The sequence below is a fragment of the Typha angustifolia genome, chromosome 2 (genome assembly GCF_048772165.1).
Source record: "Typha angustifolia cultivar Huaian chromosome 2, ASM4877216v1, whole genome shotgun sequence".
Taxonomy (NCBI): Eukaryota; Viridiplantae; Streptophyta; class Magnoliopsida; order Poales; family Typhaceae; genus Typha; species Typha angustifolia.
This window is the reverse complement of record NC_133240.1, coordinates 602316-627742: the sequence shown is the minus strand read 5'-3', so window position 1 is coordinate 627742 and position 25427 is coordinate 602316. Positions and strand designations below refer to the sequence as shown.

At 38.1% G+C, this 25427-nt stretch overlaps 2 protein-coding genes across 3 annotated transcripts; both read left to right on the top strand.

Moving 5' to 3' along the window:
- Positions 1–10156, top strand: LOC140776497 (uncharacterized). 2 transcript variants are annotated; one of them, XM_073120235.1, is made up of 7 exons: positions 1–158; positions 238–376; positions 1990–2069; positions 2160–2238; positions 2322–2431; positions 2708–2791; positions 9895–10156. In XM_073120235.1, the coding sequence occupies exons 1-6, from the start codon at positions 60–62 to the stop codon at positions 2783–2785; spliced, it is 585 nt and encodes a 194-aa protein (XP_072976336.1). In that variant the 5' UTR covers positions 1–59; the 3' UTR covers positions 2786–2791; positions 9895–10156. The 2 variants fall into 2 exon arrangements, with proteins under 2 accessions (XP_072976336.1, XP_072976329.1); XM_073120228.1 differs by having other exon boundaries at positions 2–158; positions 2727–2791.
- An 11754-nt stretch (positions 10157–21910) lies between these two features.
- Positions 21911–25321, top strand: LOC140777063 (protein LSD1). Its single transcript, XM_073120964.1, has 6 exons — positions 21911–22088; positions 22263–22408; positions 23383–23496; positions 24053–24166; positions 24602–24711; positions 24954–25321. The coding sequence occupies exons 2-6, from the start codon at positions 22351–22353 to the stop codon at positions 24987–24989; spliced, it is 432 nt and encodes a 143-aa protein (XP_072977065.1). The 5' UTR covers positions 21911–22088; positions 22263–22350; the 3' UTR covers positions 24990–25321.
- The last annotated feature ends 106 nt before the right edge of the window (positions 25322–25427 follow it).

Sequence of the window (25427 nt, the reverse complement as noted above, 5' to 3'; positions counted from 1 at the left end):
CAGTTTCACGATAAACGCCGGCGACGCCATCGAGTCCGTCGTCGTGGTCGACGGAAGCAATGACGGACGTCGAAGAGGAGAGGCAGGTGGTCGAGATCACGATCCGATCGATCGGCCCAACCCGCCCCACCACCCTCCGCCTCCGTTCCCCCGTCTCGGTAACCCTAAACCTAACCCTTATTTTGTCCTCTCTCCGCCTTCTATCTCTTACCTCCCCTCGGCTTATCCCAAACGTAGGTCGGAGATCTGAGGAGATTGGTCGCCGCCGAACGCCGGCTTCCGGCGGACCGGCTAAAGCTCGTCTTGCGAGGGAAGACCCTTTGCGACAAGAAGAGCGATGGGATCGAAGACGTCTGCGTTAGGCTCGAGGATCGAGGTGTGTCACCTTACCCCAAGTTGGTACATTTAGAGGATCGAGGTAGTTAGGGTTTTTCTTGTGTGTGACGTAATGGTGGAATTTTTGTTGATGCAATCGAAAATCTGTTTAATTTGATGTTATATAATATTGATCAATTCTACCTTTAAGTGGTATCCTTAATGGATTAAATCTGCATTTTGTGATTAAGGACACTCACAGCTGCTAGTGGAGCAGCTGTTTTAGGATTATGCCACATGACCTTCCATCATTCCATGCCATTTTAAAATGATGCATAAGATAGGAGTCTTGGAAATACCTTGTTAATAATTCAAAGGATTTAATGATTTATGATACCGAATAGCTTGGACTATCATTTGAAGCCCTTTTGTTGGTTGATCTTGACTATGAGACTCTATTATGGTTTCTCTTGTGGTATGCCCCTGCTTAAAGGTTCAGTTGATGTTATGTGAAACATAATTTTCAATTTGTGCCTTATCAGTTGCAACGATACTTTGCAGATGAAATATTTAAAACAAGACAAAGATCTCCTGTTACATCTTCAATGATTTATCTAGCCTCCATGTGCCCTTTGTTAGCTCTTGGACTAAAATTCTTGACATACGGTCAACTGGTCATTTACTTGGGCTTGACATACAGCGTTATGGCACATTTATATTATCTTTCTTTCTATAGTTTCTACACTTGTGCTGAACAAAATTTGCTTAGTTAGATATATCACTTTTGTAGTCATTCTTTTTTAGGTCAAGGTGTTAAAAGACTGTAGATAGTAGATGGGTGGACAAGGAGCCACTTGTTATCTAGACACCGAGTAAGTGTTATTAGGCAGATGCCTAGAAAAGGAGATTAAAAAGTAAACAAAAAATAATAATCACTAAAAAAACTTAAAGTTAATAAATTAGATTAATAAAATAAATGATTGCATCTCTACTAATAATTGTAACATGGTAATGGAATCCACAACAAATTTGAATATGGAGGTCAACCTATATACTAAAACATGATAAAGTTTACCAAGAAAAACACCTGGGCAGCACAAAGGAAGCATAGATATACTCTGTCCAAGGTGGGTGCCTAGGTGATCATGTGGCTGAGATAAGATATATGTGAATGCAAAGAATTGAGTAGAATACATATGTAAAGTATGGACGTCAAACTACATTTACTTGAGTATTTTATTGAAGATTGGATACCATTGATGATCATGTCAATGTGTCCCTTTTTTGATATAATATGTGCTGGTGGACGTGTATTATATTCTGCACTAACTACATGTATAAGTAGGGGTACTCTGATGCTTTCCTGTATCTAGAGTAGTGATCGTTTGTAGACATATGATAATCATCTTGACCTGAACTTCTTTTTATTCAACATGTGTATTTTAGACTGCTAGCATGCTGACAGTGCAATCTGAATATGTATGTAATTTACTTGTGTTTATCAGGAGATAGTAGTATAATACTTTTAAGTTATGGATGTACTTGTCATTTTGTTTCTCTATTGTACATATAGTTGCTACAATGCATTCTTGATACTTGATGTACTTAAATGGATTATGATATTGAGGTTTTGATTTGTTTCTTTGAGTTGCTAAATTTATATTATTTTTGTAGATTGTCTAACAGTAGCTGTCATGCCTAAGCCACCTGCTAAGCATCTTCACGAGGATGACGACGATAATGATGATGAAGTGGTTAGTACATGAATTATTTTTTTAATGTGTTTATACTCATAAAACTGGATATTCTTCTTTCCAGTAACTTTCTATCTTTCCAATGTTCAGAAATTTCAGATTCCACAAACAACAAGCTGGTGGAAAAGAAAGATTTTCTTATTCCTTCATGAGAAGCTGAGATTGCCTGGTATTCATGTACTTAAAATATCTTATTTCTTGGAGAGGGTGGTCTGCAGATCATATGACCACATTCTTTATCAATTTCACTAGATGTCCTGTTGATGGCAATGTTCTCTATCAGTCTAAGGACATGGATTGCTATTATTCTATGGTTTGCATTGGCACCTGTTGCTCACAGATGGGATTTAGGACCCCTATATGTAAGTACTCCTTTCTTTCATAAATTTTAATTGCCTTCACTGGAGTGATTATAAGTTTGTTGGGCATTTGAGATAGGCAAAAGATTTTGATGTCTATTCTCCTGACATGAATTACGAAATAACATAGAGATTTTAAAATAGAATTCAAACTTGTGGGATCTGACAAAGCACTTTTTGATTCATTCTAGTGCTTCATGCCCTATGCAGATACATAGAGATTTTAGAATAGTATTCAAACTTGTGGGATCTGACAAAGCACTTTTTGATTCATTCTAGTGCTTCATGACCAATGCAGATTCTTGGAACCGGGTTTCTGATCATACTTCTGAATCTTGGAAAGCGGCAACATGGTGATCTTAGGTATGAGCTAACTTTATATTTCCTTTCTTGCTTTCAAACTTTGGCCTATTAGTATTGATGCAAGCATGCCACTGTAAGTCGTGCATATTCAATTAAAAAAGGTTATCTTATTTTGGCTTTTCATTTGTCTTGCTTTTATCCGCTGTATTTTATATATTTGTCATAGTTCTATCTTATTACTCGAATTTTGGTTATTCTTTTTTTCTTTTCTTTTCCTTATTGGAATGATTAGCCATATGCTAGCTTGGCCTACACAAAAAGGGATAGCCCTAATCTACAGAGGCATTCTATAATCTACAAATACACAAGAATAGACTTGAGCATGAGATAGAATGCTCAGTAACCCACACAAACCATGTCAACCAACTACACCTCAAGGAAAAAAAAAAAAGGTTTATTAAATCCTTTTGCAAATTTTGTAAGGTGAAGAAGTAGCAAAAAGGTAATTGTCAATCCTGATATGACACTGGATAAGGCGTCTACCTAACTGACTGGGACAGCCAGCTTTAAAAAAGGAAACTACACTAGTACCAACAATCAGAGTATTCATACAGTTGTGTATACAAATTTTGCACCAGAGAAGATAGTCCTAAGAAGCCTGGTCGTTTCTGGGGTTCAACATTTGTCTGAAATGCTTTTACTTTTTCAACCAGTGGATAGTCTCTTTACCTCAGGGCAATAGAATAAATTGCCTTACATGATCTTTATCATGTTGTATATTGTAAATTTTAGGTATTAGATTTCAATCAAATCCCACGAGTGTTCAGTAGCATTTTGACTTTCTACCTTGTAGCTAATGGCAATTCTTTGTCTCTGAAAGTGTCCTGCCATTACCTTTGATCTTCTTATGTAACGAACACTGTTTAATCCCCACGATTATTGCAAGTCCAAATTCGAAGACAGAATTGAATTCTTACTCACGTGCAGAAAATTAGGGTTACCGTAGATCTCCAAAATTAAGATGTAACTCTAAATCAAACAGTTAGATGGTAGAGTATTTTTGGGATTGAGATAGATTCGGGATAGAGAACGAATCTATTGGGATGGATTGTGAAAAGGGGAGGTTGAAGAGGTGTGGTAGTGGTCGGCCTAGGGTCGCGGTAAGGTGGTGGAGGTGACAATGGTGGAAGTCGAGATAATCGGTAAAAAATAGATAGAAAAGAAGTAGGTTCAAGGGGATGTGGCCGGATGAAGAGGAATGTAGCAATGAAGATCCTAGATGACGGCTAGAGTTCAAAAGTTTGAAGGTAGTCAAACAAGAAAGAAGGAGACTATCTTGTAAATTAACTTCAATAAACCAAGATAATTATCTAGGTGCTTACCGCATCTATTTATAGGTAGCTTTTTGACTCAACTAGACTTGACAATATGATAGAACATGCTCGATTGTAATTACCTAACATAAGCAAAATAAAATAAAATAAAACACCTAGACTAGAGTTTCTCCCCGTTGGGCATTCGAACGGCCTTGAGGGCGTTCAAACACTAATTTATTTTCATACTTTAGGGAAAATATGTTGCAGCCTTGGGGGCATTTGAACGCCTATTTATTCTTCTGCTTTTGGGAATTTGCGTTCGAACACCTAAAGGGCCGTTCGAACGCCCAATTTTGAGATGGATTCTTTTGACTGATGGAACCTTTATTTCCTTCTTAATCAACTCCTATCTAACCATTACAATCCACTATGCTTCCCCTTCTTGTCCTCAAGGTTGAAGTCAAGAAAGTGGTCCATCATGTTAGTCTTGGACTCCCAAGTAGCCTAGTCGGAGGGCTTGCTAAGCCACTCAACAAGTACCTCCATCTCTAATCTCCCTTCATGTCTCCAACGGCGCCGTACTAGCACACTGATTGGCTCGACCCTCTCAATATCATCCTCTGACTCGGGCAATGTATCTTGGATAATCTGGTTCGTGGTGATTCTCGCCTTCAATAGCGAGACATGAAACACCAGATGCACACATTCCCTTCGGCAAATCCAAACGGTATGCAACTGGTCCAATCCTCTCCAACACCTTGAAAGGATCAAAGAAATGGTGCGACAATTTTTGGTTTCGCACTGGCCTCAAGGTTACTTGGCAATAAGGTTCAACCGAACATAAACCATGTCACCTACATCATACTCTTACAATGTCTCGATCATACATTTGTTCTGGTAATCTGGGCTCTTCTCATGTGTGCTCGCAGCTGTCGTAAAGTCTCATCTCTGTCCAAGAGTGCTATGTCTATCTCCATGCTGTCTGAAGTGGCCGATCTGTCATAAACTTATAAATCCGGTGCAATGCGATCGTAAACCACCTAAATCGGCGTTACAATGCTACTGTGCTGAGCGGTGTTGTACGACCACTTGGCCCATGATAAGAACTCCAACCAGCGTCTCGGATGGTCTTTCACAGAACAATGAAAATATTATTCAATATGCCGATTTACCACTTCTATTTGCCTATCGGTTTGGGAGTGATATACCAAGCTTTGGTCCAAACGAGTGTTGTGCAATTAAAAAATTCCATCCAAAACTCACTGATGAACACTCGATCATGATCTGAAACAATAGTTCGCGACATACCATGAAATTTGGCGACATTTTGGATAAAGGATTCAGCGATCGTTTTCTTCAAAAAAGGATGCGCTAAAGCTAAAAAGTGAGCATACTTGCTCAACCTGTCCACAACAATAAATATACAGAAAATCTACATATAAGCAAAAGACCTATGAAGTCCATAGAAATATCTTTCCAAACTCGATCCGACACCGGTAAGGGTTGGAGAAATCCAGTTGGTTTCAACGTCTCCAATTTTGCTCGTTGGCACGTCTTGCATCCCTTCACGTGAGCTAGTACATCCTTTCTCATTCTAGACCAGGTACAGCTCTGGAGTGTTGTAGAAGTGGTCAAGCACTGGTGACCGCAACGAAGCATCTGCAGGCACTTGAATGCGCTCGCGGTCCAATAGGATGTCGTCTTGGTCCTCTAGCTCTAGATGGTTCTTCGGGTCTGCTGCTATCTCATGCAAGAGACCCTTAATGATTGGGTCGGCCACACTTAGTCCTCTCAACTCCTTGAGGAAGAGAAAAATAGGGGTTGAGTAGGTAGCAAGTATAGCCCCCCTGGTATGGCACGGTAGCATGTCTGCCACCCAATTCTCCGCCCCTTTCTTGTATTGTAGATTATAGTCGTAACCCAAGAGTTTGGTCACCCATCGCTACTACGCCGGGATATGTATCCGCTAACTCATGAAGTAGGAGAGGTTCCTCTGATCCGTGCGGATGGTGAAGCGACGCCCAATTAAGTACGATCTTCATTTAGTAACGACATAGATAATAGCCAACATTTCTTTCTCGTATGTCAAGAATTGTTGTGATCTTTTAGACAAAGCTTTGCTCATGAACACTATAGGTTGACCTTACAAATAAACAACACCTGTTCTAATTCTCGATGCATCGCATTTAACATAAAGTCTTTAATGAAGTCTAGTAGCGCTAAAATTGGTGCCATCATCATTGCTGATTTAGTTCTTTAAAAGCAGCAGGAGCTTTATCGCTCCATTCTAATGCATCCTTCTCCAACAGCACCTTTAGGGGTGAAGCTACTTTCTATACCCAGCAATGAACCTCCGATAATAGCTCGTCAACTCAAGGAATCCTTGGAGCTTGCGCACGATCTTCGAAAACGGCCAATTGAGCATAGCAGCAATTTTGCTCGGGTCGACCATTACTCCTTCATTTGAGATCATATGGCCCAGATATTCCACCTTTTGTATGCCCTATAAACACTTGGACATCTTCGTCTTCAACAAATTTGTCTCCAAAATTTTCAGCACTTCACGAAAGTGTTACAAATGCTCTTCAAAACTCCGGCTATACACCAAAATATCGTCAAAAAAATACTAAGACGAACCAACGTAATAAAGGTATGAAAATATCATTCATTAGTTCTTGGAACGTCCCTGGAGCATTAGTTAATCCAAATGGCATCACCAAAAACTCAGTTTCTGTCATGGGTGCAAAATACCATTTTGTGCACATCGGCATAATCGACCCATATTTGATGGTAGTCAGCACGTAAGTCCAACTTGTTGAAGTATGTTGCTCCACTAACTCATCCAAGAGCTCTTCTATCACCGGTATTGGGTACCGGACTTAGACGGTGATGAAGTTCAAGGCCCAATAATCGACACAAAACTACCATCCGTCGTCCTTCTTTCGCACCAACAAGATGGGAGATGAGTAAGCACTTCTACTCGGCCGAATGATGTCTTGATCCATCATCTCTTTCACTATCTTTGTGATCTCTTTCTTGACATGCGGATACCTATGAGGTCACACGTTGGTAGGTGAAGCCCCTGGAGTAATCTCTATGCAATGATCAAAATTTTTAGTTGGTGGCAGCCCCTTTGGTTCCTCGAACACACCAAAAAATTTAGTTAGTAATTGATGCAATTTAGCATTTATGCCTTAGCTTGGTTTTAGCTCAAGGGTTGCTAGAGCCACGAGCAGCATATAAGCCATCTCCTTTGGTCTTGGCAGACCCACCATGGGCTGCAAAGTAAGGCTAGACGATGCTTTAACTCCATCAAACCGTACCACCCTATTGTCTCGCATTAACGTCATCCACATAGTGCTGAAATCAAAAGTCTTCAGCCCTAGGCTCTACAACCATTGTGTGTCTAGGACCATGTCAGCTCCTCAAAGGGCAAGAGTGTACAAATTGACAATAGGATCGTGTCCTTGCACCTTTATTCCCACTCGACGGCAAAGATTTTCCGTCTTCAACTTCATGCCGTCGTTGATTGCCACATCAAACATTATTGTTAGCTCCTCTTCTAATCCAAGCCCTTTTACTAATTGTTGATTTAGGAAGTTGTGTACTCTGATATATACATTGCTTTTTGATCAAGTTATCCACTCAAAGAGTTTTTGGCGTGGCAGTACTCGAGTACGCATGTAAAAAGATCTCTACTGGTATGTCTTCTTGCTCGTACTCATTTTGGTTCAATTCCTAGTTCACTTCTAGGTATTGTTCCTCAACAGCAGCATCCTCTTTGAAGTCCTCTTGACCATCAATGAGCATTACGTTACTTGTAGCTTGCGTGCAGCGGTTTTTGGGTGTGAAACACTCATCACATCAAAAGTAAAACCCTAAGCCCTTTGCTCCTCCACCTGTGTAGGTGTGAGAGTTCAGACTGCATTGTAGGTCTAGTGCTCCCTTTTACATCAGTAGATGGCCTAAGTAGAGCCTTTTGGCCTTGGAAAGTCCTCATTGCTCTCTGTCTCATAGTCCATCCACCAAACGCCGCCGCCAGCCGAGCCGAGTAACGACTGTCCTAACTTGCCACTAGCGTGTGGGTTTGGCTCTTCATTTCTTGGTGCTTCATTAGGATGGCATATTAGAAGGCATCTTCGAAGGTGGTAGGTCGAAGAGTCTTCACATCCGCTTGGATCTCCCCTCGCAACCTTGATACAGACAAACTTCATAGCAGTGCACTTGGCCATGTCGGATTGCACCTATTACTTATTTTCTCGAACTCCTCTTGGTAAGCACCAACAGTAAGGTATCAAAGTCTTCATATCTTCAACGCTGAAACGTCGAGAAATTTCAGTACTAAAAATTGCTCAACATGGTACAGCCATTCGATAGGGTCTCCGCCTTTAAATTTGGGAAAGTCAATGTTCGTCGTTCGAGTGCAAATACCCCGATCTTCCATAGGTGGACGCTATGGTGCAAGTCTTTAAGGAGGGCACTTTGGCTTATTCAATGGTAGCCTCTCATGTCTTCATAATGTGGTTCATCCTCTTCGGAGTCATGCCACACTTCGTCTTTTGCGAAGTCCCTTAGGTTCTCTCGATAAATCGGTACACTCAACGGTGGAGCGGTAGCTCCCCTTCTACTTCTCTTTCTCGCCTTTGATGCTGGGCAGCAATGGTTCATTCCTTGGTGGTGGTTCTTGAGATTGTTCCAGAGGTGTGGAGGTGATCACCCTAACCGCAAGTGCATCGGCTAAGGGCGCCACCATCTTCCCTTAAGCTGCTCTTGTGGCTCCTTGTTTGGCCCTCATTTCATCCAACATACGAAGGAATAGCATGTTTGTAGAGACATGCCTACTATTCGATCTAACTTGGCCAACCATTGGTTCCGATTGGCTAGGGTCGATTAGAGTATCCCTCGATCTTTCTTCTTGGTTAAAGGTAGTATGATAATCCTCCATATTCGTTGTTTCTTCTGAATTCCTTCAAGACCTTGTATTCACCATTAATGGAGCTTCAAGATGGTCCAAGGTATGACTTACTTTGATACTACACTGTAGTGAACACCATCCAATCCCCACAATCACTGCGAGTCCAAATCCGAAGACGGAATTGGATTTTGACTCTCGTGGAGAAAATTATAGTTATCGCATATCTCGAAAGTTACGATATAACTCTAGATCAAACGGTTAGATGGTACAATACTTTTGAGATTGAGATAGATTCGAGATGGATTGTGGAAAAAGGAGGTCGAAGAGGCATGGTGGTGATTGGCATAGGATTGTGGTAAGGTAGTGGAGATGACAATGGTGAAAGTCAAGGTAGTCGGTAGAAAAGGGATAAAGAAGAAGTAGGGTCAAGGGGGTGCGGCTAGATAAAGTGGAAGGCAGCAATGAAGATCCTAGATGATGGCTAGGGCTCTAAAGCTTGGAGGTAATCAAACGAGGAAAGAGACGATCTTGTAAATTAACTTTAATAATCTAAGATGATTATTTTAAGTGCAGATATCTATTTATAGGTAGTTTTCTGGCTCGACTAGACTTGATAATAGGATAAAACATGCTCGAGTTCTACTGCTTAACATAAGTAAAAATAATAAAATAAAACACCTAGACTAGAGTTCCTCATTGTTAGGCGTTTGAATGGCCTTGAAGGTGTTCGAACGTCAATTTATTTTCCAGCTTTTGAAAAAATGCGTTCAAACGCCCTTGGGGACATTTGAACGCCTATTTGTTCTTCTACTCTCATCTGCGATGAATTTTTTCGACTGCTGGAATTTTTATTTCCTTCCTAATCAATTCCTATCTAACCATTACACCTTTATTCACTCTTTTTGCTCTATGGATCCTTTTCTTTTATGCAGTGCTTATTCAATATTCAACGATGATTTCAGAGAGCTTCCAGGTACGCTTAATGCAGATCGTTTAGATAGAGACATTCGGGCTGGTCAGTTTTGATCCCTTTCACTACCTTTTGTAATCCACCAAAATGGGTTTGTACATGAGCATACTATGGAGCAGTCTTCCTTCATAGCTGCTTCTTTCTTTGCACCATAGATTTCTCATGCATATGTAATTCTGAAAACAGTTTTCTAAACTAATAAAAGTGTATTCCAACTTCCGCCATGTGCAAGAGCTGTCTGTGATTATGGTGAGCATTGTAATGGTCATACATTGTAGTTGACTGCTCTCTTGCAAGATGACAAAGGTTAATCATGCAGCCAGTTATCAAGTGAAGATTGTACACATCCAGTAATATTCAGAAGACTAAAAATGCAAGGCCGTTGGCATTATTATATCCATCAAGACGGACAAATCAGATGCTGTTCACCAGAAGTATTAAGCAAGTGCTGTTCTGGATTCCCATTAGAAATTGCTCATGCTCTAGTTTTGCAGATACCGCTTCTCCAAATGTTGCCGTAATTAATTGTTTGCATTTGTATACTAGGCGAGAGACATGGAAGAGAGGCTAGCTGATAACAGTCTATGTCGATGCAGATAGTACCATTAAATACCAGAATTTACATTACCCTCAGTCTTGTAAGACTTCTCTCTCAATCTTACTGCAGTTCCATGTTGTATGTCATTTGAAATCAAAGTTGTTCAATAGGTTGATTGCTGATATCCTTTTTGTTACTATGTGGTATTTCAACAACGCCCTCTATTTAGGACAAATTATACACACATGAGGTTTTATTTAACACAAACACTTTATCTTATGTTTGTATGCACATTTGAATCATTCTAAAATTGCAGAGTTTACAAATTTCAAATTCCCAGATAACCAAAGCCAAATGAGGATGATGATTCTCTATGATTTGCTTAATTTTTAGTCTCAAAAAATTTCCCCTGATCTCCGTGCAGTTTATCAATTTTCTTTTAGGGGGAAAAAAAAGAAAAAGAAATTTGTGGCATTCTAAACTGAGTTTTTGACTATTTTAATTTTTCCTTCTTTTAAAGTATTTAATTTATTTCGAAGTTTAATTATGAGAGTCCACTGTTAATTCAGCCAGTCATAAGTCGTTTGTAATTTATATTTAGGTCAAAAGTTTCTTTTAAATATAATTAATAAATATTTAAAAAAAAAGGTTTTTGTTTCGATAAATATCTATCCCCCAAGCTTAACTTTTAACATTTATTAAAGTTGCAAGATATGGACGTTTTAATTATTTCGTTTGGATGGATATCTGACAGCAACGTGCAGTACTTGACTGGAAGTAATGGATCTCCGACAGCAATTTTGTGGTGATAAATATTTTGATGGTGGAGGGAGAAAAAAAGAAAATGGGTGGAATATCCACTGTGGATCTGCAGGATGGTGCTTTGGATGCGGAGAAAATCCCACTTGGGTGCAAACGAAGGACACTGTCCCTTTTGTGGGTCCTTAACCCTTTCTTTTGGACTCTCTCTCTCTCTCTCTCTCTCTCTCATTCAGATGGCACAATTTGCTTAGGCGTATGGAATCCTTGTTTGGCATGTGGAATAAAACAATTGAGAAATGGGGGAGTTTTTGGACCAGCAGGTTTAGCAGTGACAGCACTGGAACTTTCTTCTTCTTAGCTTGACACTTCTGCTGATAAATGCCATGTTGTCAAAGTAAAATGATTCGGTACTAGTCTCTAATTTCTGTATTCTTATCTAATAGCTAAACGTAATATTGTTAGAAAGTAAAATTTAAGGCACACTAATTATTATGAGTAATTTAAGTAGGAAGGTAAACAAGCAAAAGGTTGAGGTCTGCGCAGCTTGAATTTGTAAGAAAAGCTAGAATGCTGAACAAAGAGATGACAAGCTAATGTTGTAAAAATAATAATAGCAGCCCAATATAGGGTTGATCATCTCGGCCTAAACTGAGGTTTGACCTCTCTAACCCAAGCCCCATCATGTTCGAGAAGGGCAAACGATAGTTGCCTATGCTAGACTTGCTAGGGTTCATAGAGAAAGTGTTGTTGATTGTGATATTGAGAGGTGTGTCTTAGATGTGTGGGCTACATCCAAGACATGTAAGTGGACAGCTATGGTGAGGACAATCATAGGGAAGGTAGTAGCAAGGCTAGAAGATGATGAACAAGGCTTGGATATGGATGGTGAATTCAGCTAAGGCTAGAGCATGTTCGGCTAGGGATGGAGTTGTTTGTGGTCAGGGTGGTGCTTATGGGATTGGTTGGTTGTTACAATTTTGGTGGTTAATTCATGTGAACCGTAGTGTAATGCTAAGAACAGCCTTGAGTAGGGACAAGCAATGGAAGAGAAGGGGGAGACTGAGGGATGATATGTGCTTGGTTGTAGGCTAGTGAGATTATGAGGGTGGTCGCAACAATATAGGTGACTAGGACTGTGGAGATGATGGCTTTCGGCCTGACTGGTCTTAGATGAAGGTGGGGATGAGAGAGAGACAACCACATGAGGGCTAATAAGGAAGGGAAGGGGGTAGTCAAGACAAGGGGTGGAGCTCAGCTAGGTAGGAGTGGCTGTGGCAAGGAAGATTTGACGACTAAGGTTAGGGTTGGTCAGCGGGGGGAAGAAGAGGAGGGAGAGGGAGAGGAAGAGGAGAAGACTAATTAGTTCAGACTTTGCACACATTTGACTCGGTTGCATTTCACACTTATGTAGGGGGCCAATCCTACTAAAATTGAACCGACTAGTTGACCCAACTAGGACTTAACAAAAGCAAATGAATCATTGGTATTAGGTATACCATCACAAAAACTCAAGGTCATACAAAAGCAAACGACTAATTGAATACAATAAGCAATACATTTGACTCGGGGTAGACCTAAGGCTAACTTGCCCTTAAGACGAAAACTCAGGAAACTCAGTCTTGTTGTGTGGCTCAGCCATCCAAGTTGCTTTATCCTTGGAGTCGACCTTTTCGGCTCCCCCACCAACATGATAGCAACTGATCTTGTGCACATGTGCTCGCAAACTAACTTTTTCTCACAATAATAGCTTGGGTCATTTGCTATAAGATACTATGTAGGAGATCGCTGCTGTTTTTAAAATGTCGTATGCATCACGGGACCAAATCTAACCATGGGTGGTCGAGCTAGCCTACGCACATTTGTTATGGGGGTGGGTGTGACCATAGGTGCCTGAGGTTGCTCTTGCATATCCATCATTGTCCTAGGTGTCCTTCCTCTAACCCTTAATGTGTTAAGCTTCTTCTCTATCACTTTAGCTATGTGGAAGACATCTGTAAGCGGGTCGAGCCACCTTCAACTCTGCTTGGGTGTCATGGTAGAGTTTGCTAATAAAAGTGTATCAGAGAGTAAAGTCTGACAACTCTCAAACTCAATTGGAGATCCTCTCAAACTCCTTTTGAAGCCTGGACAAAGATGGTTTGAGTGAGCTTCAAAAAGATTGCGTCAAAGTCTTCATACTTGGACAGTCTAAAATGTCAGCAAATAGCCTCTACAAACTCGTCCCATGTCTAAAAATAGACAATTTCATTGTGTTGATTGGAACCGTATCAGTTGTTCTCCAGATGAAAGAAGCCAACAACAACTTATACTTTTCATGTGCTTTGGTATGAAAAAAACTACTCAGTATTATAGACTAAATCAAATAAATCTCTATTATTGAATTTAGATAATCTAGCCATGTGGTCCGACCTTAGATTGTTGGTCCAAGTGTCCCCAAATCTAAAATCTCCTCTGTCATTATAGGGCCCCTTTGCTACCCTCTGCTATTGTCGTCATGGCTTGGATTGCTCATTCATGGATCCTGTGTAAGGTCGCACAAGTTTGCAGGTGCACTAGTTGCTCTCGTATATGGTATGGGCAGCAACGACACATATGGCAGCTATCCTGTTGGTGGAAGGGTCATGTCTTCATGCTAAGATATGATGGAGGAGGTAGTAAAGGACTTCACACCAGGGTAGCCGAGGCAGCCATGATCGAAAATCTGATCACTAATTTGAACTTGTCTCCATCCTTTATCTCAAGGAGAACACGGTGTTCTCCACAATGCTTGTCTTCAACTCTATGAGGGAAGAGCGCATTATAGCCGTTAGTGATGTGAGATCGAGTTGTTTGGTTGGGTGGGTGATCTCTCCTCTGTGATGCCCTCAATCTCGGGTTGGATCGAGTTACATCATGGTTTGTGTTGAAGAACTCAAATCCATAATATTTCTTCTTACTATCATGGAGCGTGTGGTGCTGAGGAACAGTCACTACGATGCATTGTTATGACTCAACTTAGCGGGTACCCATCTAGGGCTAGACCAACACTGAAAGCAAGGAAGCTCTTGGTTTGGGCTAAGTGTGCAGCTAGACTTAAGGTTAATATACTATGATGGTGCTTCTCATATCTATAGGGGTGATCCAAGGAGTGTAGGTGCCGATTATGGTAGGAACAACCCTAGGAAGGCTTGTATCACGGCTTAGCTCAGGGAAGATGGAGAATAGAGCTTGGATACGAATGTTAAACTAGACTTAGGTTGGGATGCGGCCGACTAGGGATAGAGCCGATCTAGGTAGCGTGGTGTGCACAAACTAGGCTGATTGTGTGGATTTTGGTGGTGGCCTAGTTTGAGTCATGGGTGATACTGAGGGAGGCCACAAGTGAGGACGTGCTATCAAAGGGAAGGGGAAGGTCGAGGGCTGATGTGCGCTCAGTGCTGGGCTAGCGCAGTTAGGAGGGTGGCTATAGCATAGCTAGGGCCATGGGGTTAGTGGCTCTCGATCTAGCTAGTCTTAGATGTAGATGAGGATGGGGGAGAGGCAGCCACATGAGGGCTAATGAGGAAGGAAAGGGGTAGCCAAGACGAGGGGAGAGTTCGGCTAGGTTGGAGTAGCCGAGGTAAAGAAGAGCCAATGGCTAGGTTAGGGTTGGTTTTAAGGAGGAGAAAAGAGAGGAAGAGGGAAGGAGAGATTAGGAGGAGACTAATTAGTTCAGACTGAGCATAGGCTTGACTTGACTATACTCCACATATATGTATAAGGCTAACCTTAGTAAACCGAGCCAACTAGATGACTCAGCTAAGACCCAACCAAAGCAAATGAATAATTAGTTCAAACTAAACTTTATAAGGACTCAAATTAATATAATAATAAAATGGCTAGCTGAATACAATAAGCAAAGGACTCAACTCAATAGATAGACGAACTTGAGCTAGCTAGGACTCAAACGCAGGCTTGGCTCAAACTATGACAATCCACTATTTTTCTATATACTTTGTCCTCAGGGTGGGAACATTGGAAAACAAGTCAAGTAGTTCAGCTCAACTATCCAAATTGCTCCATCCTTAGAGTCGGTCTTATTCAACTCCTCCATTAATATGATAGCAGCTAATCTTATGCACTTGCGCTTATAAGGTGGGTACAATAATGGAAGTGGCTAGAGTCATAAGGATGATGGCTCTTGGCTTGGCTGGTGTTGGCCAAACATGGGGATGGAAGAGAGGCAACCTTATAAGAGCCAACAGAAAGGAAAAGAGCAGCCAAGATGAAAAGAGCTCTGAAACAAAGGAGTGGCTAGGGCAAGGAAGAGCTGACGGCTAGGGTTAGGGTTTGTCAAATGCCCAAAAATCTAGCTCTTATATTAAGTTTTATCAAGCTATAAATGTGCATTCTCTATCAAAGCTCCTATTTTTATATATATCAATCTTTTATTCGTATATTTTAGAGAGAGAAGGAAACATATAAAATTTTGGTTTGGCTGTAATTCATCAATAAATGGGAGCTAATTCATGAACTTTACTGCTTTACTCAGCAACCAAGTGGATCCCTAAGGTCTCATTATCATAATTGATTGCATCATGTGAAAGTTGTGAAGTAGAGTAACTACAATTATTAGGACCAACATGGACATGAGGATGGTAGTCCACAACACACACACACACACACACACACACACACAGAATATGCATGTGTATTCTTTGTGGCCATTCATTAACAAGGTAAGGCTGAGGCATAGGGTATCTCTTGTTGGACAAATAACATGGCATTTTCTGTGACTTTAGCATGGGACAAGTACCTATGCCACGCCAGCTAAAATTTGTTGCATTCTATCAATGATTAATTTGTGACTCATCCTCTCATCAGAGACAAAATCCTTTAAAATAATGCCATTGTCTCTTGATTTTTTTTTTCAAAAAAGAAAAAGGACCAAATATTTGGGTCTCTGAGAAAGCATCCTAGAATGCTGTCGATGATGGTCAGAACTTCATTGACCAATAACATCATAGAGTGCAATTTAAGATAGCAAAGCACAAGCACTAATCTTTCTTAACTAGTAAGCATCAACTAAGTTTGATGGATATGTGAGTGCAGAATCTGAGCATTAATACTTGCAGAGAGATGGGGTCCCAAGAATGGATTGTTTTCTTCTCCAAAGTCCCTTGCATAGCAGCTTGCAGTTGTACTCAAATTTGCTATCAGTGGAGGGACCAGTGAGTGGTTAACTCTTTTCAAGAGTCAAGGAGATGCTATATATAATATAGTATATGCATGAGTGATTGTTACGAAATCTGATTGAGATGGATATCATGTTCAGAATTAATTGGATAGTAGAGTTCCAATAAAATATTGTTGGGTAATTTACAATTTACCTTTTTATGATTTCGCCTGATTTTAACTTACTCCCACGTACTTTAAACTTAAGTATTTAATTCACACGGAGTTTACTAGGTTGTAACTGTTAATTAACCATTAATGAGAATATAAAAAGATTTAATTATTCTCGGCTAAGTGTAGTCTAGTAGGAGAATGGTAGAAATAGTTTGATTACTTAGCAACTTATTTGTTAAAAAAGATATTGATACCAAATGAACCATCATTAGTTTTGAATGAAAAATTTGACAATTGTAACTTGGTCCTAACCACTTAAAGTTTAAGTTAAAATTAGCCCAATCCTCTTTTTTTGTCACTTACAATTGAAAAGTTAACTATTTTTCATTTCCTTTATTGATTCTACACATATGAACCTGATTTCAGTTTAATTTTTTTTTTTTTTTTTATATCCATCTTGTATGCCTTTTCATCTGTATATCAAGCTTGTAATATCTCTTTGGAATTAATTAAATGGTATGCTATAAGCTTTTAATTAAAAAATCTATATATATATTCATGCTAGCATGACATAAACATCTCTTTTTCATTGGTCATGTAGCACCTCATGCTGTTCAATTAATTGATCACTTTTTGATCTTGTCACCTGATAAGAAAGAGATAATGACCAGCCTAAGGCTCATTAAGTTCTTGCCATTAATTTCTTCTAAGGTGTATGAAACTTATCTTCTACTGACAGTGACCTAAATTGGATGCCTTTATTTTTATTCAAGATATAACAAGAATGTCATTTTCCAATGTTATTTGGTCCACAAAGAGAAAATCTTTGCCATAGATGGATGAGGTTAATCTGCTTCTTTACTTAACTCAAAAGTAAAATTGGAAAGTTATGCTAATCTAATCCATTTTGAACAAAACTGGGCATGCCTATAGGCTAATGAAATGTTGTCAATACTTTTTTTTCATCTGACCCAAAAAAAGTCTCATCATCAGCTATAGTCTTTCAGGTTCAATGTTCTAGCTATTGAAATTAGAATTGCTTGTTTATGAAATTAAAGTGAAGAATTATTCATACAAAATAATAACATTTCACTCTTCTATATGACTTTGTTTTCTCCTTACCTACCAATATCAATAAAATTATTCATACAAAATAATGGATTTTTTTTATATATATACTGAAAAATTACATATTTACATCTATCTAACTCTTTAAGTTGGGAACTGCATGTAAATTAATTGGGTGGCTTTACCATTGACTACAAATCTACAATGTATCTTTATTAGATCTTGGGCTTCTATCAGAAGGTGACATCCATTACCATTGACTACATTCACCTTATATCAGCTCACTTACCTTTTTGATGGCAAAGTCAAATACTGCATACTTCTTTTAGGTTGCTGATATGAATCAGTAGAACAATACACACATCCTCTCATAGACACCAAACTGCTTTAAAATCAAATAGAAAAAAAAAATTATAAGTAGGAAACTAGTGATATCAGGTCAATTTAGAGAGCACTATCTGATTTAGGAGAAAAGAAATTATAACCTGCAGAAATTTGCACTTAAAAATGAGTGAAAAGCTAGAATGGATAGGTTGGATGGCTTAACTAGCACAAAATAATGAACACTTTTTGGTATCTTGTAAATTATAATGAGAGGAATTAGACTATTTACATGCTCATTTGATTCAGTTGCAAGGATTAGAGTTTGGACGAACGATATGCGTCTGACCTGGTGAAAGATGTCTTTTATCTACTTCTTGTCTCCTAATATGTGAGAAGCAACGATCAAAAACCGTAACACGTTTACAATCGTCGCAGATATTATGTTGGTTCTTTTAACTACAGGTGAGAGACATGATCCATGTCTGAGTTATACATCAGAAAAAATATAGATAGGAATATGCTAGATGGCATTTTTAGTGTCTTTAATTGATATATATTTCTACAATCATTGAATTGCATTTACTGCATTAGTCCTTTTCGAGTTGATAGTATGTGAAACATGGGACCAGTTATTGTCTATCACTTATAAGAAGAACTGATTCTGAGATGCCTGCTGAAATTTGTCATTAATTGTAGCAATTGGGTGGTCTAAGAATTTAATCTCAACTCCCCATTTAACACAATACTATAACCCAAATGGTATTGTTGCATATTTTCTTTCTAAGGTTAGATAGCCAACAAAAAAAAAGACATTGATGCTTCTGTGTTTCTATTGTTACAAGATGAAGCTTTTCTCGCATCTCTGTCGTCGATTTTTTGACAAACCTTATAAAGTGCATTTGTTCTAGCAATAGCAACAATAATTGGGTTAGATATTTTAGACAAATAATTTGTTAGACCAAATCATTAATGCTGTGAAAGATAAAAAAAAGACATGGACATAGATTTTTTGTTCTTCAATAAGTCAGAGAAAGATCTGCAGTATTTGTCTTGTTGTTCAAGATAATTCAATCTCCAAAACCCAATATCATAGTAAAAACAGAAGAATTTCACTCAATTAGACAGGCAATTTCACCTTATTTTTGTCGAGGAGGAAGTTGCAATCAATTTAACATTGCCTACAATGATGACATACTTTCTTGTGGACTGGCGCAAATATTCCAAACTCGAAATAAACTTACTCGTAGAATAAACTAATTATTATAAATTCTTGTATTATATATATATATATGTGTGATGAATGGAGAGGTTGTGAAGAGTTCATTTATATTCTTGCCTCCTAAAAATGTGAGGTAGTTGAGAAGTTCCCAAATAGGTAAGAAATTGACATGGATCTGTTTCAAGGCAAGGTCAGTGACATATGAAAAGAACAAAGGTAATGTGGTTTGATTCATATATACTATATAACAAAAGAAAAAACTTATGTATAAGGCTGGAATTTGTACAAATATATTATTGATTGTGCTTAATGAATTAGTCCTTTTCATGTTGACATTTCAACTCCTCAGAACATGGGACCATTTCTTGTCCATCTGATATAGAAAGTTTTGTTTCTTTTTAAAATTTACATGGTTTTGTTGAGATATATGATTGAATTTTTGGGGATCAATGGTTTTAATCACCATATTCTAACCCAAATGGTGCTGTTAATCAAGTCCAGTTCAATATAATTAAGATTTCAATTCTTCCCCCTCATCCTCAAAAATAAGTCTGAAAAAAAGAGAAGTATGCTCTAATTACAACAATAATTTAATTATCATTCTCATTTTATTAATAATTTGAATTCTTCTTCTCATCTTGTGAATTTTTTTTGTCTCAGTTAAAAACATTGAACTATTTTAGCTATAGATATGCTCTTGGGCTCATTTAATTATCTACTCATTTTATGAAATTATGTTGAGATAATTAATAGAAGAGAGGCAATAAACCTTTTAGGAGTAGGTGAGGGAGTTGAGATTAAAATTCTTAGCCACCTAAACAAACACCTTATTAAAATTTGAAAGCATATGTTAGAGACTTCCTACATGGGATGGACTAGGAATGGTCCCATGTTTTGTGTGTTCATAAGTATACAGGAAAGGGATTGATGCAGTGAGTACAATAAAAAGGCAATTTAATAATTGCACAAAATATATTGCATTTAAATAAACTTGTTCTTATGAATATATATATTTATATATATATAAACTAAAGTACAGGAATAATTTTGTTTGTAAAATTCATGTTATTCACCTACTAGATATGATTAAATAAGATGAGAGCTAGCTTTTGAATGTGTTAATATCTCTCTAATGCTTTCACACTAATTGGGAGACAATTAAGCAAATACACTGCATCTTCTTTCACCGGATTCTAAGTATAATCCCCATCGGCAAATACAAAATAGAACAGTAAAATAGCATACACAGAAAGAGGGTAGAGCACAAGCCCCTCACTTAGCTTATATATTTGACAACGCTACAAAGTATTAAACCTGTGAGCACAAAAAGATAAAAAAAAAATAAAGCATAACTCAGGCAGATTCACAAGAGCAGAGAGTCCTGAGTCAGTCGACATGTTTTATCAAGCTAGCAATTTGAGACACGGCTTTAAGAATCCCTTAAGGTAGGAGGATCTAAGATTAACCTTCATCATAATAAAAAGGGAAGAAAAAACTACGACACACTAACTTACAACAAGGCGAAATAAAGAAACTAAACAAAACCCACAAAATGCACAATACCTAAATTCAGGCAATAAGAAGCGGAAGGAGAGACGTCAGATTAAAATAAAGGCATCACAACAAATACAGTTAAAAGTACTTCATAAAAATCTAGCAACACAACCATGAAGAGAGTATGATAGCTAGAGCCGAGGGATGGTAGAGCAACGAAAAAACGACAGTGTGGCATATGACAACACAGGGCAAAGTGATACAAACGACGAGAATGGCCACCAGAAAAGAGAGGGAGCTTCGCATTAAAAAAAATTAAAAAAATATCTATACAAAAAACCTGTATTTTATATATCAAGGGCATACAAGCAAAACAAGTGATTTAATTCTTCTTCTCAAATCAAGGAAACCAAAGAGGTAAAAAAAAAAAATCTTTTTGAGTATAACAGCAGTGAGAATGGCATAGCAGAGTCTAGAGAGAGAGAAGGTAAGAGAGAGAGAGAGAGGGTAAGAGGAGAGAGAGTTGCAGCTCAAATGGCCGAGTGGGGGTGGGGATCACGTAGGTGGGACCCAATGGTCTGTGGTTATCTCTCCTTGTACGAGTCTGCCGACCTGTCACGCCGCGCGTGGCAGCTCCACGGCCTCTAGTTTCTCCGCATCTGCTTCTCACGTGCCTGGAGGGATTATATTTCCAGCCACTGTAACTTTAAAAAATAAAATAAATAAACAGGAGGCTTTTGCCTACTGTGATAAGATAATCACTATATATATATATATAATATTAATACACTTCTGAGCAACACATCTATGGTACCAAACAACTACCCAAAACTCTCTGGCTCAATTAGTAGTTTCTTCATATTATCCTTCAAAAGTTAAATTTCTATTCCAATTACAATTACAGCAAGATTTGATTACTTGTTTCTCACTATTTTGCATCAGGTGTTACTAATTTTTTCACCCTTTTTGAGTAAATGTCAAAAGTTTAAAAGACCTCCCTGTGAGAAGAGAAGATATAATATTTTTTTTTGGGTTCAAATTGAGCTACTTGTTGAACCCATGTAGCCCTGCATTTAGCTTGGTGCATTTATCATTCTTTTCAATTTCATTGATACTATTGTGTCTTCTTTTTTTTCCAAGCCTATTGTTTTGAAAAAGTTAAGTTAGTGGGTACTTTTTTTAGGTAGCTTTGGTTTATTGGATTGTGGAACATCATATATATATATATATATATATATATATATATATATTACACAAGAGTTTGAGATTGTGGCTTCAATCCACCCTCTCTCTCTCTCTCTCTCTCTATCTCTCTCTCTCTCTAAGAGAAACAATAGCAAGATAAAGAGCAAAGAAGATAGAGGGAGGACTGAAAGGCTTAATCTGGAACTGAAGGAATTCAGTGGTCTGCACATATTTTTATGTACATATATACTATACAAAGGTGCTTCATTAGCCTGTTTTGCATCTTGCTTTGGTTACTTTCTAAGAATGCAGTGGATTTCCTTTGAATTTGTGGAGCTTGGATATAGCTTTAATTCTGTTCCATTTTCTTGATGCATTTTTTCCCTCATTGTGTTGCTTTTTCTGATTAATCTTCCCTTCTAATTGTGAATAGGTGTGGATAGAGGAGTTGGGTATACCTCTCCTCTGCTTGAGACTCTAGGATCTGGAGTATTGTGCGAAGGTATTGATCTAGAGAAGCAATGCCAGTTCCTCTTGCCCCATATCCAACACCTCCAGTTCCAGTCACACCACCAAATGGTATCTCCTACTTCTATATATTGAAAGATTACACCTTTTCCACTTTTTTTAGGAAATCCAGGCCAAGAATCTATAAAAAAAAAAAAAGATTTTATTTAAGATGATTGCTTTTATATCTGGTTTTGTTATTGAACTCTGAGGAATAATTATCGGTGCTCAATTTTGACGAATAGGTAGTAATTTTATTAATCAGCTTGAAAATAAGTATCTAGATTAACTGAAACTCCTGTGACAATTTGTTTTGCTGCAAATTTACATGTCCAAAAGAGACAAGTATGAAAGACCCTATTGGTTCAGCACTTAGTTATCACCTGATTCACTCATTATAATGGCTAATCCTGCCTGTGCTGAGATGTATTGTCCACTTACTCTAGATTCACAAAGTAGGTCTTTTTGACTCATTCTTTATTCAAACATGGGCCACCTTTTAGATCCTGTGCTGCATGATTGTGATATGTTATCTTAATGTGTGGACTCTGAACGACTGTCCAATACTACATATGCTCCTTTTCACACATGACAGCAATTTTGCAGAATATATGAAAAATGTTCGGTATCTTACAGTTTTGGATCGACTATTTGCAAACAATTATACATCTTTCACTTGTCAATTTCTTACTTTTATCTGAAGATTTATGGGCTAACATCCTGTGACAGACTGACAGATGGTAGAAGTTTTCTTTTACCCAAGTACCATATCATGCTGTAATACCTATTTTTAAGAGAACTAGGCATGGATAATATCTATATGACAGAAACTTACACTTTAAAGTTTTGGAGATATGAATAAAAAAGCAACTTACAAGTTCATAGAAGAAAGTTACAAAAGGGTGGTTTATTTACATTTTATTCTTATCTTCTTGCCTCTGATTGGGGTTTAAATAGGTGTTTTCTTTTACAAGTCACTCCAAATGTAATGCTTGACTTTTCCTTGAGAAGATTAGATTGCTGATAGAATGATTACTTTTTAACAGGTGGACAAAGCCAATTGGTATGTTCAGGCTGCCGAAATCTCCTTCTCTATCCGATAGGTGCAACGTCTGTATGTTGTGCTGTTTGCAGTGCTGTGACTTCTGTACCTCCTCCTGGTATATTTCCAAAATTAAACAGTTACTTGATCTTCTTTCCCTTTCTTTGGTGTCACTCTTTAAGTTTTGGTATTCCTTTAGTGTGAATGCTCATGGGATACTTTGTACAAATATTGATGTGTTCACTTGCTTCTAACTTTCTAACCTATATACTATCTATTCTTATCTTTGATGATCATGGGAATAATAGGAATTATGTCAAAAGGGTCATCAAAACTCAGAGTAGTTAACCAGAACCATTAATCCTGGTAAATAAATGCTACTCCAATGGACCTTCTAATGGTTTTTAATTTGAGATTAGAGCTGGCTGTACATATTTGATTTGGATATATATGTACTTCTGCACAATTGTTTGATTCTCGTAGATAATATCCTTACAAGGAAGTAGGTTCTTATTAACTTATTACACAGAATGTACTGCACAACAGACATCTGGATGAGATTGTCATGATTATGTGTTAATTTCATGCTTGAAACTCTAACGTTCTTTATTCTGATTCTCAGTCAAGGAGAATTAATTTCTTTTCTCACAAACTACCTATTTGACATTGGACAGGAACAGAAATGGCTCAGTTAGTTTGCGGAGGATGCCACACTCTTTTAATGTACATACGTGGAGCGACCAGCGTTCAATGTTCTTGTTGTCACACTGTCAATCTGGCTCTTGAAGGTGAGCAAAAGACATTGGTTTATCTGGGTTTCAATTGATCTTGTAAATTAAGCATGATTGAAAAATGAAGTCCATCAACATTCAAAACCACCCTATTTCGGAACAGCATCTAAAGTAAGAATGACAAGATAAAGGAATTAATCAAAAGGAAGTAGTGATTCTCTTGATAATCATCTACATGGTAACAATCATAGAGAGATCAAATCGTCTTCTGAAACAGCAATGCTGAACATTCATGAATTCCTGGATATATATTGACTGGTGATGGAATGAGTCATTGCAGGATAACAATGTTAAAAGAAAAAGTATGAGATTACATAAATCCAATTGTTTCAGAGATTACAAAAGAAGTAGCTCAGGATTTAATGAGTTAAAGCCATTTAACAACTTAGGTTTCATTTTACATAAGGAATGAATTTCAAATGTTGGTTGCAGCAAATCAGATCGCACATGTCAACTGTGGAAACTGCCGAATGCTGCTGATGTACCAATATGGAGCAAGATCCGTTAAATGTGCAGTATGCAATTTTGTGACATCAGTTGGGGTTCGTACTCGTCCACACAACCTTCTGTTATTCCTTAGCCATCTTATGACTCTATTTCAATTTTTTTTTCTTCTTCTGGTTAATTATTGACAGATATATGAACTGAATTGCTCTGCATACATCATCAGTGACTTATACATTGTTTATATGATTGTATATTTCCAATTCACATAAGCTAGTATTTGTCGATGTTGTTGATGCATTCCCAATTATAATTTCAGATGATATTTTTGTCCCTACAGGTTTTACCAAGCGCCGAACAAAAATCTAGTAACTGAAGTTCTAAGATCAATAATGTCGGTACTCCTGACTAATAAAACTACGTCGACTTTTCTTGTTACCTAAGGAATTTATGCTGATCTTAAGGGTGAAGATTGCCACTTATCTAGCTTCTCTTCGCTCGATTTGTATAGAGGTCTTTCTTTAGGAGTTCCATTTCTTGTCAACTCGCGAATAAAATGCAGTTTTGGTATCATTTAGCTTCCAAGGTTGTTGAAGGAACAAAAGCTTTCCCCTCGATTTGGACAGTTGAGATATTATATTTTTCACACTTTGGTGCTTGTCTGAACTTGTTATATTTGAGTATGAACATCAGCTATATCTTTGTCAAGTGTTTGGTGAAATTTTTGAATTTTCTAATGGCATGTTATTATCTGCTGTGATACTTGAGCATGATTACCTTGATCAGAAATTGCATCTTTCAATGGATTTTCTTC

What these genes read in the sequence shown, in the direction of transcription:
- LOC140776497 (XM_073120228.1), top strand. Translation starts at nt 60, where the DNA reads ATGACGGACGTCGAAGAGGAGAGGCAGGTGGTCGAGATCACGATCCGA. An exon ending in CGTTAGGCTCGAGGATCGAG is followed by an intron (nt 377 to 1,989) that starts GTGTGTCACCTT and finishes TTATTTTTGTAG; the next exon opens with ATTGTCTAACAGTAGCTGTC. An exon ending in ACGATAATGATGATGAAGTG is followed by an intron (nt 2,070 to 2,159) that starts GTTAGTACATGA and finishes TCCAATGTTCAG; the next exon opens with AAATTTCAGATTCCACAAAC.
- LOC140777063 (XM_073120964.1), top strand. Translation starts at nt 22,351, where the DNA reads ATGCCAGTTCCTCTTGCCCCATATCCAACACCTCCAGTTCCAGTCACA. An exon ending in GACTTCTGTACCTCCTCCTG is followed by an intron (nt 23,497 to 24,052) that starts GTATATTTCCAA and finishes GACATTGGACAG; the next exon opens with GAACAGAAATGGCTCAGTTA. An exon ending in ATTTTGTGACATCAGTTGGG is followed by an intron (nt 24,712 to 24,953) that starts GTTCGTACTCGT and finishes TTGTCCCTACAG; the next exon opens with GTTTTACCAAGCGCCGAACA.